The sequence below is a fragment of the Rattus rattus genome, chromosome 13, assembly GCF_011064425.1.
Source record: "Rattus rattus isolate New Zealand chromosome 13, Rrattus_CSIRO_v1, whole genome shotgun sequence".
In the NCBI taxonomy this organism is placed as follows: domain Eukaryota; kingdom Metazoa; phylum Chordata; class Mammalia; order Rodentia; family Muridae; genus Rattus; species Rattus rattus.
This window is the reverse complement of record NC_046166.1, coordinates 59,479,115-59,494,619: the sequence shown is the minus strand read 5'-3', so window position 1 is coordinate 59,494,619 and position 15,505 is coordinate 59,479,115. Positions and strand designations below refer to the sequence as shown.

Below are 15,505 nucleotides of genomic sequence, written 5' to 3'. Positions count from 1 at the left end.
AAAAAGAAAGAAATCCAGCTCGACTTGAAGCGAAGGAGGATCTCTAGCAATCTCCAAAACCAGAACCTCGGAAGGCGACACCAGAGCCGTAGTGTCCGGAGCCCACTCTGCCAGCCCTGGGCACCTGTGCCTTGGACATCCAAAAACCAACAATCCCAGGTCTGCAGCCACCGAGCCGGCTCGCGCGCGCCCCCAGGCGCCACCGCCAAATACTACCGCTCGTAGCGCGAGGGGCGGGGCGGCAGGACGAACCCGGGGTGTGGGCGGGGTCTTTCTTGCGCGGACTGATGGCGTCATCGGAGCGACTGGCCCGGAAGGAAGTAGCGTGCTGAGGGGTGTGGCGGTTTCTACGGTTGTACGGGGGTTCAGACGTGTACGGAGCGCCTAGAGGGACAGCCTGGTACGCGGCCCCCGCCCCTCAGTGCACGTTCGGCCTCGCTGAGGCTCGGGGGCTGGAGCTGACGTGCTGAGCTCCAGAGCTCTAGCCCCTACAGCCACTCAGCTCGCCCACCCGGGAGCAGAAAGAACCCCTGTCTGTCCAGTCCCCTGTCCACGGGTCCTTAAGCGGGTCTGAGCGGAAGCTCTTAGACGTGTTGCCTCGCGGAGGAGGGCGGGGAAAGGGCAAGAGGTGGCGTGGGGTGGTAGTGAGGACATTTGCAGAGAGGACACTACTGCTGCTCGGTAGCTGAAGGCCGCTACGGTAAAAAAAAAAATAAGTTAGATCTGAGAAGTGGAATCCGTACCCTGCGCCGGTGTGCCCGTCCGTCTCTGTAGTTTTTCCAGACCATTCAGTGTTCAGGAAATGAGTTTCTACATGTAACTCTGGCATCTGGGTACCTGGACGTTTTGGATCCTCGTCCCCAGGAGTAGACCAAAGCCTCCAACCTGAGACATCCCCAGTTTCCTATAACCGTGGGGCTCGGGGGCAAAGGATATGACAGAATGTGTTTCGGTTTTATTAAGAGGTCTGTCCTGTTTAAATCCAAAGGAGTAACAGGGGCGGTGGATGACAGACCAGAGAATCTTACGTCGGAACTCAATTGCTGCTGTCTCTCTCCCTAGAGTCCCAAGGGAATGACTGGTGGTTTCCTTCGAAATGGCAGGCAATTAGAAGTAGGAGGCTCCGACCAGAAATACATGGCCACAGCTGCCTGTCGTTTGACATCCTCTGTAATTTGGGCCAACACACTGCAGCTGCCTCTCTTCCTTACTAGTAAAAGTGGCTCCATTGACAACACATTAACCAGAAGTGAGGAGAGGGCTGTGTTTTGAACTCTGCCTAATTGGCACGGGATATCCCTTAGGTATAGCAGTAACTGGAGCTAGTGCCTCTTCCCTTCAGTGAGGGTTATACTCCTACATTAAGGAGCGGAATGGTGACTGAGAACAAGGATCTGAGTTGTAGATCTGGCTAGTAGTGTGTGTCTATGACAACAGGCTGCCAGTGAATCACTTTTCGTGGTGAGCTCCTCACAGTGGTGCGGCAACTGTCCTGTGGGTCAGGCCACACATTGTCGAATATCTTATCTCTAGGATACAGGTTCACTGATGGCTCAGTTGGGAGCAGTTGTGGCTGTGGCTTCCAGTTTCTTTTGCGCATCTCTCTTCTCAGCTGTGCACAAGATAGAAGAGGGACATATCGGAGTATATTACAGGTAAGGCAGAGGCAGGTGGCTCCTCTATAGCTTATAAGCCAGTGGCCCCGAGTAAGGGTACAAGTGTGTCTTTAAGTTTGTAAATTTAAAATTGTCTTTAGTGTTTTAAGGTGATGCTAATGTGGATTTGTGGGTTTAAAGGCAAAATCTGAAGGAATCCGTGCTCATCCAAGATCATCTCTGACATACTTTTCTCTTGCATTCCTTGAAGAACCTTGTCTCCACACTGCAAGGCTGCCGCTCCAAAAGTTGGCATAGTCCCAGTTCTTGACGGCAACTTGAGAAGTGTACTCTGCTGAGTTGAGACTGTTTTAAAGTGAATATTTCAAAAGAAAAAACGTTTAAAGGCTCTGCAGGATGATTTGTATCAAGGAACTTTCGGGGAGTGACTCCTAAATAATCTTGAGTTACTTTCTTTCCCATGACTTCTGTGACCAAGGTTTTCATTTTTGGTTTTAGAAGGGGAATTTGCATGACTAATTGTTTGGTTTGTGGTGGTGAGAATCAAAACTCCCAGCTAATGCATGCTGGGTAATTGTCCTACCACTAAATATAACCCCAGCCCTTGCTGTAAGCCTGTATGACACCAACACCCCTTCTGAGACAGGATCTCACTGTGTAGCTCTAGCTTGCCTGGAATACTTTACATAGACCAGACTGACTTGAACTCAGATCTTCCTGCCTCTGCCTCCCAGGTATTAGGATTAAAGGTGTGTGTCGATATGTTCATCTTGTCCCCCTTTCTTTATATACTTATTTATGGACTGCCAATAGCAAGCTCTAAATGATCATTAGAGTTGTAGTTTCTAACATACTCAAGATTCTGAATTTAAAAACATATATTGAAAAGGAAATGTAAACTTGCATTGAGTTTCCTCTCTTTGGTAATTTATCTCTAGCATCTGCTTTCATGTTCCCCCAAAACTTTGAATTTTGTCACTCTCATACAACTTGACTAGAAATATATGTCAAATATATATTATATATTTTATATGTATTGAAATGACTAAAATTATTCTTGGATCAAGTATAATGATTCAACACCAGTAATTCTACCACTTGGGTTAAGGCTAAGGCAAGAAGAGTTTTAGGCCAGCCTGGGCAACATAGCAAGTACTAGGCAAATCAGGGCTATGTAGCAAGATCTGTCTCAAAAATGGTGAGATATCACATGCCAGTCCCCAGATGATTCTGGAACTTGGCGAGGTAGAGCCCAGGGAATTACCCTTTTGCTCTAAGTCGGACTGAAACTTGTAAAGCTCCTTCTCGCTTCAGTTCCACTTGGCTCTTCTAGCATGCATTCTTCGTCACTTCCTACTGACGTATGTTTAAGGAGCAAGGTGAGCTCATAATGTAGTACTCATAATGGTAGAGTACTAGAATGTGTGATGCCCAGGGTTCAACCCTAGCACTGCCCCCAAAAATAATCTTTTAATTGCCCATGTCACTGGATTCTAGCAGACATGATGCTTGTTGAAACTGGGGGGACACTCTGGTGACCACCACAGGCACAGCAGCTCTGACAGACTTCTCCCCAATCAATTGTGGCCAGGATTCTGCTGTCTTTGGCTTACTTCAACCACACACTTACCTCTCTAGTGGGAAAGTCTAGCCGATGGTCTTTTGTTTCCATCAGGTTTCCTAGACTGTTGAGACAGAAGAGAGGGTGAAGGGTAAACATGTCATTCTACCATAAATCTTTATAGGAATGGAGATGGGTGGTCCATAAGTCTTGTTTTAGGCAGTGGCTCTCAACTGTCCTAATGCTGTGACCCTTTAATAGTTACCCGTGTTGTGATGAGCCCAACCATACAGTTATGTTCCTTACTACCTTATATCTGCAAATCTTGCAACTGTTATGAAGTGTAATGTAAATGTCTCTGTCTTAAGTGACCCCTGTGAAAGAGTTGTTTGGCCCCAAAGGGGTTGCGACCCACAGTTTGAGAACGGCTGGTCTAATGGCCCTCTCTTGAGATTCTGAACCTGCCTTTCTTGCCTTTCTCCCTCCTCTACAGAGGTGGTGCCCTGCTGACCTCCACCAGTGGCCCAGGTTTCCATCTCATGCTCCCGTTCATCACATCCTACAAGTCTGTGCAGGTACCAGTGGCTTGTGTGGTGTGGCCGGATCATTACAAATCTGGGTTGTTGACTAATGCACAATGTGAGGTCATTTAGACATAATGCCTTTTCAGTGACTGACTTAAGGCTCTCTCTCTCTCTCTCTCTCTCTCTCTCTCTCTCTCTCTCTCACACACACACACACACACACACACACACACACAGAGACAGAGACAGAGACAGACAGAGAGACAGAGGCTCCCTATACAATATCCTTGATCATTGAAATGCTGAATGAACCCATTGCCTCACTTCGTCAGCCCCAAGTGGAAATTACTCACTTTTGAGGTGGGGCTAAAAAAGAATTTTTTTCTATGAATTTTTAGAAATAAAGTCAAGTGGGTATGCATATTAAATCACAGGTTACCATGACCGAAATAAAACATGGAATTTTGCTTGTCCTTGTTTGAAATTCAAAACTGTAAATATAATTTCATGGGGAGGAAAGTTGGTTGGGTAAGGGCCAATGCCATGTAAAATTAGAGTAAGATAAGTTGTAGCCGACCTCCTCCTGACTGAGGTAGACTAAAGTATATCCAGCTAAGATGGGGCTGGAGAGATAACTCAGCGGTGAAGAACACTGTCTGCTCTTCCAGAGGAGCCTGGTTCAATTCCCAGCACCCACAAGGCAGCTCGCAGCTCACTGATGTCTGTGACTCTTGTTCCAGCTGATCATCATATTCTCTTACATGTGCAGGCGAAACAGCGGTGTAAATAATAATACAAATAAATTATATATAAAAAGTATATCCAACTAAGAAACTTTTAAGCCAACCCAGCAAGGGACTGGGAAATGTCACACAGAGGTAGAGGCTAGCTTACACCAGGCCCTGAGCTCAATTCCCAGCACAAAAGAGTGAAAGAGAGAAAATTGAGTTAACCCAACAGAACACTCATCTTCCCTTGCGAGTTTCTTCCCTTTGCCTTGCTGTTTGGACTTCACAGTACTTTGGGTAGCTTTTTCTTACCTGAGTCTCACAGAGATGCTGACCAGATACTACATTCTGAAACAGCTCAGAAAGGAGCCTACTGCTTCAGCACTAGTAAAATACGCCCTTCAGGCTCCAAACTGTCTTTATTTTGTTTTTAATGATCCTGCCCGTCCATATGTGCTTCACATACAGTGACACAGGAGTAGTCACTTTTGCTTGGTTTCAGGTTACAGCCTGTATAGGGTACTAGTTGGGACAGTAGTCATGTTTAGCAAGAGCAAAGCTCAATCTAATCAAGCCACCAGTTATGAAGACAGAAGCTTTGGGCCTTCCAAATAGTAGGGGGGCCCCCTTGTCACTGCCCATTTTACATTAGTTGTTTCCTCTGTCTCCAGACCACTCTCCAAACGGATGAAGTGAAGAACGTACCATGTGGAACCAGGTAAAGTACCCAGAATAAGGATGGTAAACCTTAGCCGGTAAGCGAGGAGAGACCGGTGGCCACAGTGAGAGACAATGTGAGGGAAAAGCAACGCAGACTGAAGTGAAGCCAGGATGAGAGACAAACTTCAGGCACCCAGTGCACTCTGAAAACTTATTCATTTGCTTTGTCAGAAGAAACTAGTGGCTCAGAAGATAGGAACTACCCTTCCTTTCCTGGCATTGCAAAGGTCTTACTGTTTCCTTGTGCAGGTCAGAAGTTGTGCACATCTGCTCAGAGGCGTGAGCTGCCTCACATTCCAAAAACATTGTCCTCCTACTGTTCATTCACATGTCTTAAGTCATCTCCTTAGGAGATTTCACCGGATTCCAGCGCACTGGTAACATCTTTGTCGCTTCTCCCTCCAATAGTGGTGGTGTGATGATCTACTTTGACAGAATTGAAGTGGTGAACTTCCTGGTCCCACATGCAGGTATGTCTTGCCATGTGTCCACACACCATATGTCTGGGTCTCACGAGAACTGAGAAGTGTGAAGACTGGGCTTTTCTTATGCTGAGCCCTCTCCTTCCCCACAGTGTATGATATAGTGAAGAACTATACTGCAGACTATGACAAGGCCCTCATCTTCAACAAGATTCATCATGAGCTTAACCAGTTCTGCAGCGTCCATACACTTCAGGAAGTCTATATCGAGCTGTTTGGTAAGAATGTGGTGCCATTCCCTCCTCTCCCTGAGGCAAATCAGGCTTCGGCAGCCCTCTGTCTGTGTGCTTCTGAGTCACCACACCACAGAACAGGGGGCACAGCAGCCAGCCACCAAGAGGGTTCCAGATAATATCAAGAACAACCCAGCATAGTTGTCTATACCTGTGATCCCAGCATTCAGGAGGCTGAGGCAGGAGGAAAGCAAGTTGAAGGCCAGCCTGGGCTACAAAGTAAGACGTTTTCTAAATAAATACACCCCCACCCCCACCCTCCCAAAAAGAAAAGAAGTTAAGAACCACGGGAAGACTCTTGGAGTAGTCACACATAAGCACTGGAGGAAGAGTGGTTATAGCAGCTACTGCTGGCCTGCACAGTGAACTAGAACTGAAGTATCCTCACTGCCCTGGAATATTCTGTAATGGTTTCTAGACGAATCTTACAAGGCTTTTAGCCTAACATACTCTTTTTTTAAATTTTCTCTTCTCTCATACAATACATCCCATCCATAGCTTCCCCTTCCTCCACTCCTCCCAGTCCCACCCCTTCTTACCCTCTCCCCTAGATCCACTGTCCAATGAGTCTCTGCCGAGAGAAGAGTAGGCCTCCCTCCCAGAGACATCAATTAAATTCGGCACAGTAAGACAAGTCACAGTCCCCCACTGGGGCCAAGAGCAAGAAAAACAGAGAGCTGTTGCAAGTAAACGGCAGAGCTGCAACCAGACGCCTTCCTCCCCTCCTGCCCTGTCACTTAAGTGTTCCACCCACTGAGTGCAGGGTGTTGTGTGCTGAGAATGGAGGTGCCTGCTTAGTTCTAGAAGTGAGGAAAGAAGTGTAGGTTCTTAGACTTCCACAACAAGGTCTATCTTTAAGGGAAGTCAGAGCAGGAACCTGGAGGCAGAAACTGAAGTAGAGACTGGGGAGAGTACTGCTTCCTGGCCTGCTTTTCGCGCTTCGCTCTGTGCATTTTATAGAGCCCAGGACCACGTGCTCAGGGGTGGCATGCTGCACTGTGGTCTGGGCCTCCCACGTCAATCGTGATCAAGGAAATGCCTCAGTAACAGGCATCGGGTTAGCCTGGTGGGAGCACGTCTTCAGGTGAGGTCCTTCTTCCCAGGTGTCTCCAGTTCGTGTCATGTTGACAAAAATAAACCGCATGGTATTTATTTCTTCTTGTACTCTTAAGCCCATATCAGGCGGAGGTGCTAATTTTATGCTTTCCCTCAATACTAAGAGGCTTGTGAGAACATATTCACATATAGAAACATGGCAAGTCCTTGCCTACCATAGGCAGGTGAGGATAAGTAATTTTAACATTGTAACAATCAAAACATAGTAATTAAGGAGATCTCTTTCTCTCTCTCTCTCTCTCTCTCTCTCTCTCAGGAAGGGGGGGGGGGGAGCCAGCCCAGCAAGTGCTCTGCCGCTTTGCCACTCCCCAGCCCAGCCCCAAACCAAAGGCTCATGTTTTGGTCTAGTTAGCTTCTGTGGTCCTCAGTTTGAAATCCATGAAAGGAGGAAGGAGACTCGCTGTTCCTCAGAGGCTGTGACTCTGCGACACTAACTGTGTGATTCTGCTCAGATATCCCAGCCTGGTTCTGCTGACGTTTTCCTGCCCCTCAGTGAGACCTCAGTGGTGGAAGGCAGGAAAAGCAGGCCCAGGCCAGAGAGGCAGCTCTAGTGTTGCAGTTCACAGGAGGTCAGTGATGCCCGTTGAGAAGGCTGCTCAAGGAATGTTGTAAAGTTGGTTTTGTTTCTCAAGCCTAGGTCCCCTGAAAGGTGTGGTTGATGTTTTACACAATGAGGGGATTTGATTTTGAGGCCAGAGTGAGGGATTACTTCTGTACTTCGCCTCCACGGAGGACTGCTGTAGGGCCTCACCTTAGGTTTCTGGCTCAGGTATGTGCACTGCGGGGAAGACTACAGTGAGCTAGTGGTTTTGCTGCTGCTTTCCCCACACTCTTCTCTCCCCACCTAGACAGTGTAACAGCTCCATTCGTGTCTTTCTTGACTCCAGATCAAATCGATGAAAACCTCAAACTGGCTTTGCAGCAGGACCTGACCTCCATGGCCCCTGGGCTTGTTATCCAAGTAAGCATTGCCTCAGTGAGAGTACACTGTGTGCTCTGTCTCACGGGATGCTCTGTTAGCACAGTGACACCCAGAGCTGTCGGAGCTTATGTCCCTGACCATTTTCATCTTCCCACGAGTTGTTGTTTGTGCCTTTCTTCAGGCTGTACGAGTGACAAAGCCCAACATCCCTGAGGCAATCCGCAGGAACTATGAGTTGATGTGAGTATGCCCTGCCTAAGCCCATGAGCGCCCAGCCCAGCCCAGAGCCACATGCTGATTCCTTCTCCTTCCCTTGCATGTTAGTCTGCTGTACCATAAGGTTGGGTGGGCACTCAGGGCCACAGACATGCTCTGGCGAGCAGTGGTGCTCTTTAACAGGTGAGAGAACCCTAGCCGTGGAGACACAGGGACAGACAAGCACGTTTCCTGGCAGGTCTGCCTTACTAAAGTCATCTGTGCTCCGGTTCTTTTGCTCTGAGAGAGGGTCTTGTTTAGTGTGCAGGCTGTCCAAGCTCCTATGCTTAAGCTGTCCTTCCAGCTCAGCTTCCTGAGTTGCTGGGACTACAAGCAACTAAAAGAAGGCCGTATGATGTGTGACCGGTCTAAGGGCTGAGCCACCGAACAGCCTTGCATGGGAGAGCAAAGACTTCCGCGTGTGCACATGCACGTGTGTGCTTCTCCTCAGCCAGAGTTGGGTCTCTGCGGGGAGCACGGCGTTCCCCAGCACCACACACACACACACACACACACACACACACACACACACACACACACAGAGTCTCACAGCTGCATGCTTTTCCCTCCAGGGAAAGTGAGAAGACGAAGCTTCTCATTGCGGCCCAGAAACAGAAGGTGGTGGAGAAGGAGGCGGAAACGGAGAGGAAGAAGGCCCTCATTGGTCTGTACTGGTTCTCTAAGCCCTTTCAGAGAAGAAGGGTTGGCAATGGTGGGATGCTGTAAGGAAGGCCAGGGCATGGTTAAGTCCCTCAGAATGCTTCTGGTGTGCTGGGGTGGCCTTCATACCCCCAGGGACCAAGTGGACTTTATCAGATCATGGACGCAGAGACTGGGTCTTGAGTATTTTGTAGCTCTGAAGTGGAAGGGCACTTTTCTTAATAGGAATGACTACTGTTCACCGAGAACTTCATATGTGAAATAATTCAATTGCCATATCACCTCCCGAGGAAAGTACCACCATTTGCTTGGATTTCTTGTTCATTTGATGTCTTAAATAATATTTTATTTATTAGTCTGTGGGGCGGGGTGGGAGCTGGGGAGATGTGCCTTTATGGAGGCACATATGCCCTGGCACAATTGTGGAGGCGAGAGAACAGCTTCCAGGATGCTCCTCCCACCGTGTACTGAGGGTGCACACTGCCTGGCAAGCACGTGTACCCACTCAGCCATCTTGAGGTACTTGCTTTGTTTCACTGAACTCAGATTTGTACGCACATCCAAGGCCGTGTGGCAAATAAGAGAAAGCATGGGGGCTCCGTCAGCCTGAGCATTTTCTAAAGAAGGGTCAGATAGAACTTATCTTTAAAAGGCCGACGGGGGAGAGAAGTCGGGTTGTCTCCCTGACTTCCCCAAAGCTTGCTCTTCTCCTGGGTCAGCTCCTTTGGTTACTGTTGGATGCTGACGCTGTGCTCCTGTGCTCACTGGGACGTTCGTCTTTGCTCAGGTGTGCCCATTGCAGCTGCCCTCTGTGGACTTGGCTCTGTCTGAGCAAACCCATTCAGGTATTAGGGCACTCAGATCAGGGGCAGGTACAGTCATTCAAGGTCTTCTGTTGTTACGTTTATGTGTGTAAGTGTGGGCACATGCATGCCATGGTGCTTCTGTGGAGGCTAGCGGACAGCCTGTGGGAACCAGTTCTCCTTCCACCATGTGGGTCCTGGGATTGAACTCGCACCAGCAGGCTTGGCGGCAGGCACCTTTACCCACTGAGCCACCTCACCTCCCTAGCCAATCTTTTGACACGTCAGCACTAAGTCACGTCTCCACTTTATTCACTCAGAGGCAGAAAAAGTGGCACAGGTTGCAGAAATCACCTATGGGCAGAAGGTGATGGAGAAGGAGACCGAGAAGAAGATTTCAGAAATTGAGGGTGAGTACTCCTGATGTCGTGCTCACCTGATGGAGCGTGGGTGGCTGAGTTACTTTTATTCCTGAGCTCTTTAGTCTCTGTTTTGGGCATTGTGGTGTCTATGAAATACTAGGTGTCCTCTGCTTAGACTCAGGGGCAGAACTTTGAACCAGTGTTGACAGAAAGCAGTGGAATACGGTCAGCAAGTGCTGGCTGTGTTGATGATGCACTGGGCATTTTCTTGGGAATGAAATGGCCCCGTAGGTAAACGTGCTTGCTGACAAACCCGAGGACCTGAACTGGATTCCAACAAGCCTCAGGGTGGAAAGAGAAAGCCAACTCCTGAAAGTTATCACCTGACCTCTGCATACTCACCTTGTGTGTTTGCACATGCGCACACATTAAAGGTTTATAAGTAAGGGCTGGGAGCACGGGTGTCTGTCAACCTGGCATGGTAATAGATTCTGAGAGTCTCAGCACCTAAGGTAAGGGAGAAGGGGTGGTGGGTCAGAAGACATCTGGGCTACAGAGCAAGACCCTGGCCCAAAAAACAAAAGAGACAAGAAAAATAAGAGGAAGAGAAGGAAACCGTCCCTATCTGTTGACCTGGACCTCAGTCTAACAAGTATCTTCGTGCGCTCTGACCCTGGACCCAAGCAGCAGCTCTCCCCGTCTCTGTTACCTCTTCTTAAAGCCCTCAAAAGCAGGCTGGAGAGATGGCTCAGCAGTTACGAGCACTGTCTGCTCTTCCAGAGGTCTTGGGTTCAAATCCCAGCAACCATATGGTGGCTCATAACCATCTATAATGAGATCTGATGCCCTCTTCTGGTGTGTCTGAAGACAGTGGCAGTGTATTCATATATAATAATCTTTAAAAAAACAAAACAAAACAAAAAACCCTCTAGAAGCAAGCAAGTTGAGACACACTGTCATCCATAGCAGCACCTTGCAGGGGAGAGGGATCAGCCGGTTGCATGTTTTCATCTTAGAGTTTGCTCTCTCGGTCCACGCAGACATTAAGTTAGCCTTAGTGCATGTGCAGCTCTGGAGTCTTGGTCACTAGCTTCCTGCCCATTGCTCAGCTGTAGTCCCCTCCCAAGCCCTCACTTCCCCACTACCCTCACCTTGCTTGAAGTAGTGCATTTTGTCAAGTGACTTCCAGGACAAGGTGGAGCCTCATGGACGCTTCAGGCCACATTGTTCTGTGTAATTATACACTCACTGTGGAGCCCGCAGGCTCTGCAGGGACCTACTGGGGAGCTGATTAGGATATCACAGATCCGTGGGCTCTCACCAGGGAGCTCTTGGTAAAGCAGTGCTTTCATTTCCTGTAAATGTTTGTCATGGGGCTGAGAGAGACGCAGCTGCTAAGAGTATTGCTCATGCAGAGGACCTGAGTTCAGTACCCAGTGCACAGATTGTGCAGGTCACAACCACTTATAAATCCCACTCCAGAAGGACATCTGCACTTACAAGCAAGCACATTATCTCACACCAATACACATAATTACACACAGATATACCCTTATTGGGGTGAAGTAAAACACCCCAAAGGAGAGCTCAGGGTCTTTTTCAACAGCCAACACTGAAGAACTTAAGGACTTACATTTTCCTGGCATGGCGACCCCCATAATCCCACTACTGAGGAGGTGGAACGAGAGGAATTAGAGTTTTAAGCCAACCCAGATTGCATAGGAAAGCTGTCTCAAAAACACCAGCACCTAGCCAGCGAGGTGGCTTAGCAAAAGCTCTCACTTCCAAGCCTGGCAGCCCGAGTTAGATCATGACAGGATCTCTCCTCCTGATCTCCCTAAGCTGTCCTCACACCTCCACACATGTGCCGTGCTGTCCATGCCCTACCCCCTCTCAATAAATAACGTAACAATGAAAAGGTTTTAGTTTTTTAAAATGGTGGAAAGGAAACAAACAAACAAACAAAAAAACCCATAAAACAGCATCCCCAAATAGTGTCTCTGAATATTTCCTTATAAATGTGACTAGAGTGGCTGGCACATTCCCAGGCCATGGGGCTCAAAGCAGAGCTGTGCGTCATCTCTGAGCAGGGAGGGAGGGTTACTACCACATGATGCCGTGAGGCAGGTCTGAACCAAACGGCATCCCTCTGGACCAGCATGCATAAATCTAGAATTAGCCAGCCTTATCACTGTTAGAAATTTGGGGAAAATGAAGTCAGAAAGGGACTTGAGCTCTTTTACATTTGTGGTATTGAGTCTTGGGCAGACCCATGGCAGGCACGGCAGTGCGTGTTTGTAATGCCAGCACTGGAAGGCAGAGTCAGGGAGACGCCATATACTATCATACCGTCATATACTGTGAAACCATAATGTACTAAACTGAAACTCTTGCTACATTGTCGCGAAGGTCTCAGGTTACTTTCTTTTAGAGAAATGGTTTCTCTGTACTAACAGGAAGTCTGCATAGTCCAATGCTAACCAAGCTGTAAGGCGAGACCATTTCAAAAACAAAACACACATACAAAAAAGCTATCTCTCCAAGGTCATGGAGACCAGAAAATGTCTTTGTTGGCTTTTTGTTTTCTGCAGTGCCAGGAATGGAACCTGGGCTTTATGTGTGCTGGGCAAGTGCTCTCTATACCACTGAGCCAGCCCCCAGACAACAGGCGTCTGTACCTTCCCATGGTTTTGTACTTGATCCAGTTCCCTGCACCCTTCACCCCTAGATGCTGCGTTTCTGGCCCGGGAGAAGGCAAAGGCCGATGCTGAGTGCTACACTGCTCTGAAGATCGCGGAAGCGAATAAGGTAAAGGCCTGACCCAGCGTCCTAAGGGTGCGCTTGCCTTTGCCACTCACTACCGAGCCTCACAGCAGAATGAGGACCCCTCTGCTGTGGGAAACAGGCACTCCTCTTGTGTGGGAAGCCTTAATAGAAGCTTCATTTTTGTGTTAAACACGAAAACTCTTGAAATTGTTGCTACTCTGTCATAGGACCTTAGATTATTTTCTCTTGGAAAAACGAGGTTTCTGGATAGCAGGAAGGCCATGAAAAGTGGAAGACGAATATCTGTTTAGCAGGTACCCTCTCCAGATGAAATTCCTCTATGGTGTCCTCTCCCCTAAGCTCTCCACTTTTACCTCACAGCTCAAGCTGACCCCAGAATACCTGCAGCTGATGAAGTACAAGGCCATTGCTTCCAACAGCAAGATTTACTTTGGCAAAGACATCCCCAACATGTTCATGGACTCCGCAGGCGGCCTGGGCAAGCAGTCTGAGGGGCTGAGTGACAAGCTGGGCTTTGGCCTAGAAGACGAGCCCCTAGAGACAGCCACAAAGGATAATTGAAGAAAAAGACATGTGTGCAACCTCTGATTGTGCAGCTTAGAGAGATCTTTATTTTTTAAGATGAGACAGAGTGCTCCTCCTCTCCACACTACCTTCCTTGACTCTTCGTTACTATGATTATAAAAGGAAGAAATGACACAAACTTACCCCCTTCTGGGAAGGGGGGAGCAGATGGAGAATTGGCTTTGGTTTATTTTTAATTCAGGTAAGTAAGTTGTATGACTTCTGATAAGGTGTGTACACCATAGATTTGACCTCTGACCTGCAGACACCAACTTTGTCACTTTGAAGCTGGCTTAACTGAGGATACTGTCAGTAGGAAGAGGGAGAGTTGTCGTGCTGCCTCCTCATGGCTTGATTTCCTTCATGGGAAAATGCACTCCGTAGTTCTCTCCCTTGCCTCTAATGTAGGCAGTGTCTGCATGTGAGTGAGGTTCGTAACAGAAGGGGTGTCTGCTGTGGAACATCGGCTGCAAAGAGCGTTGGCCTGCTGGGCTTTGACTGTGAGTGGATTACTCTAGAGTTAAGCTGTCTTGAGCCCTTTCTAGGGCACCAAGAACTTGGTGCTAGGTTTTGCAAGGTTTTCTACACACTGTACTCTGCCCTAGTGTTCTCTGACTACGTCTCTCCGCAGCAGGGCTCAGTCACTCCACACGCTCCTTTTCAGTACTTCCACCTGATCTGTGATTTGATTTCTTCTTGAATAATCTATTCATCAGTTCTACTCAGCATTAAGATGGGAACAAACAGGCGCTGTACTAGCTGGTGACCTGGCTCCGTATTCCTTCCTCATTAGCACTGTAGTACTGTTTGGCTAATTATGCATATACTTTTGAGACCAAACATCTTTATCGTTATGGAGGTTCTTCACTAAGAGCCCTTAACACTGTGGAGCAGAAGGGCCCAGCCAGTAGACATCCGAGTAGTCGTGCCTGTGGCCTGTGCTGGGGTTTGTCTGACACCCTTGTAAGAGCTTTTAACTCTGGCAGCAGCCACTTGAGAGTCAGCTCCAGAGCGGCACAGTAGATGTGAGGCAGAGCCGTGCCCATTCCCTGTGGGCCTCATTGAATCCCCGAGTTTTGTTTTTTGTTGCTCATTAGGAAAGCAGTGAGCCACCCTAGGAAATTGAGAATGGGAAGAACAGATACGAAAGAAAGGTATTTCTTATCCCGAAATTGGGCTGGAGGCAGGAGGCTCCTCCATGGCCCGTGAGCACGCACAGAATACCTTTGTGGAGGGCAGCTATCCAGTTAGTTTGCAGACATGGCGGAACCCTGTACAACCATGACCACCTCTAGCTTAGGACTTGGCCTTGTTTGCTGGTCCTCTACCCACCTCTCACACACACAAAACACCTACTGTTCTCTTAGGTGACTACTATAAATGATATTTTCTGGCATCAATTCCCACCTCATTTTTGGTTTTGTAAGTCAGGCCAGTTTGCTCTGAAGTGACACCAGGCTTGTCAGGCTTCAGGTATTTGGGAAGCATCCAGTCTGCCCAGAAAGAGGCAGAGTTCATTGTGCATACTTCAGATGTCCCCTTCTTTGCCCTGACTCCTCAGACTGAGACTTCTCAGGCCACGGACCCTGGCCACGCTCTGTACAAACTAAAGCTCTTACAAGAGTGTTTTTTTCCTCCCAAGACCAACTCATCTTACTCCCACTTGTTGCTGCTAATCATTTGAAAGCAACATGCCGTACCCAGCATCCTCTTCTACATGAACCTCAGAACACTACTTGAGTGGAGTCAGTGCAGGAGTCAGGGTATCCCAGCAAACAGCACCCTCCTAGCCTGAAAGTCTTCTGACGGACATTCTGATAGCTCATCCCTCCATCACGGAGAGCCACGATAAAGTCCTGCTGCAACTGCTGCTTCCCCGCCCCTTTGATGTCACTTCTTTAACAAAACATGAATGTTCCCATGTCATAGCATAAATCCAGTAGCTGTTGGTATCTGTCACAGCAGTAAAATCATGGACCGCAGATGTCTTTTAGCTTGGGATACCTAGCCCATCTGTCTTTGTGACCTTGTTTTTTGTAATACTATAAAATCTGATTGTAAAGAATTTGAATTCTAAACATATAAAATGTGATAAGCCTGCAGTTTTGTAGGCAGTGAAGTCATGGCTGCTATTTTTAAGTAGAACTTCTATCAAAATAAGTAACTGTTTGT

The 15,505-nt window shown here is 48.0% G+C and overlaps 1 protein-coding gene across 3 annotated transcripts; it reads left to right on the top strand.

Annotated features, from left to right (window-relative positions):
• Positions 1 to 279: 279 nt before the first annotated feature.
• On the top strand, positions 280 to 15,452 carry Erlin2 (ER lipid raft associated 2). 3 transcript variants are annotated; one of them, XM_032918929.1, is made up of 11 exons: positions 280 to 400; positions 1,534 to 1,655; positions 3,671 to 3,752; positions 5,101 to 5,147; positions 5,558 to 5,619; positions 5,724 to 5,849; positions 7,868 to 7,941; positions 8,084 to 8,142; positions 8,730 to 8,821; positions 9,941 to 10,030; positions 12,711 to 12,817. In XM_032918929.1, the coding sequence occupies exons 2-11, from the start codon at positions 1,549 to 1,551 to the stop codon at positions 12,800 to 12,802; spliced, it is 831 nt and encodes a 276-aa protein (XP_032774820.1). In that variant the 5' UTR covers positions 280 to 400; positions 1,534 to 1,548; the 3' UTR covers positions 12,803 to 12,817. The 3 variants fall into 3 exon arrangements, with proteins under 3 accessions (XP_032774820.1, XP_032774821.1, XP_032774822.1); XM_032918930.1 differs by lacking the exon at positions 280 to 400 and adding an exon at positions 433 to 700; XM_032918931.1 differs by lacking the exon at positions 280 to 400 and adding an exon at positions 13,130 to 15,452 and having other exon boundaries at positions 1,536 to 1,655; positions 12,711 to 12,790.
• Positions 15,453 to 15,505: the final 53 nt, after the last annotated feature.

Excerpts from the sequence above, each read along its gene's own strand:
- Erlin2 (XM_032918931.1), top strand. The coding sequence starts at position 1,549 with ATGGCTCAGTTGGGAGCAGTTGTGGCTGTGGCTTCCAGTTTCTTTTGC. Across the intron at positions 5,148-5,557 it reads AACGTACCATGTGGAACCAG|TGGTGGTGTGATGATCTACT; the intron begins GTAAAGTACCCA and ends TCCCTCCAATAG. Across the intron at positions 8,143-8,729 it reads CGCAGGAACTATGAGTTGAT|GGAAAGTGAGAAGACGAAGC; the intron begins GTGAGTATGCCC and ends TTTTCCCTCCAG.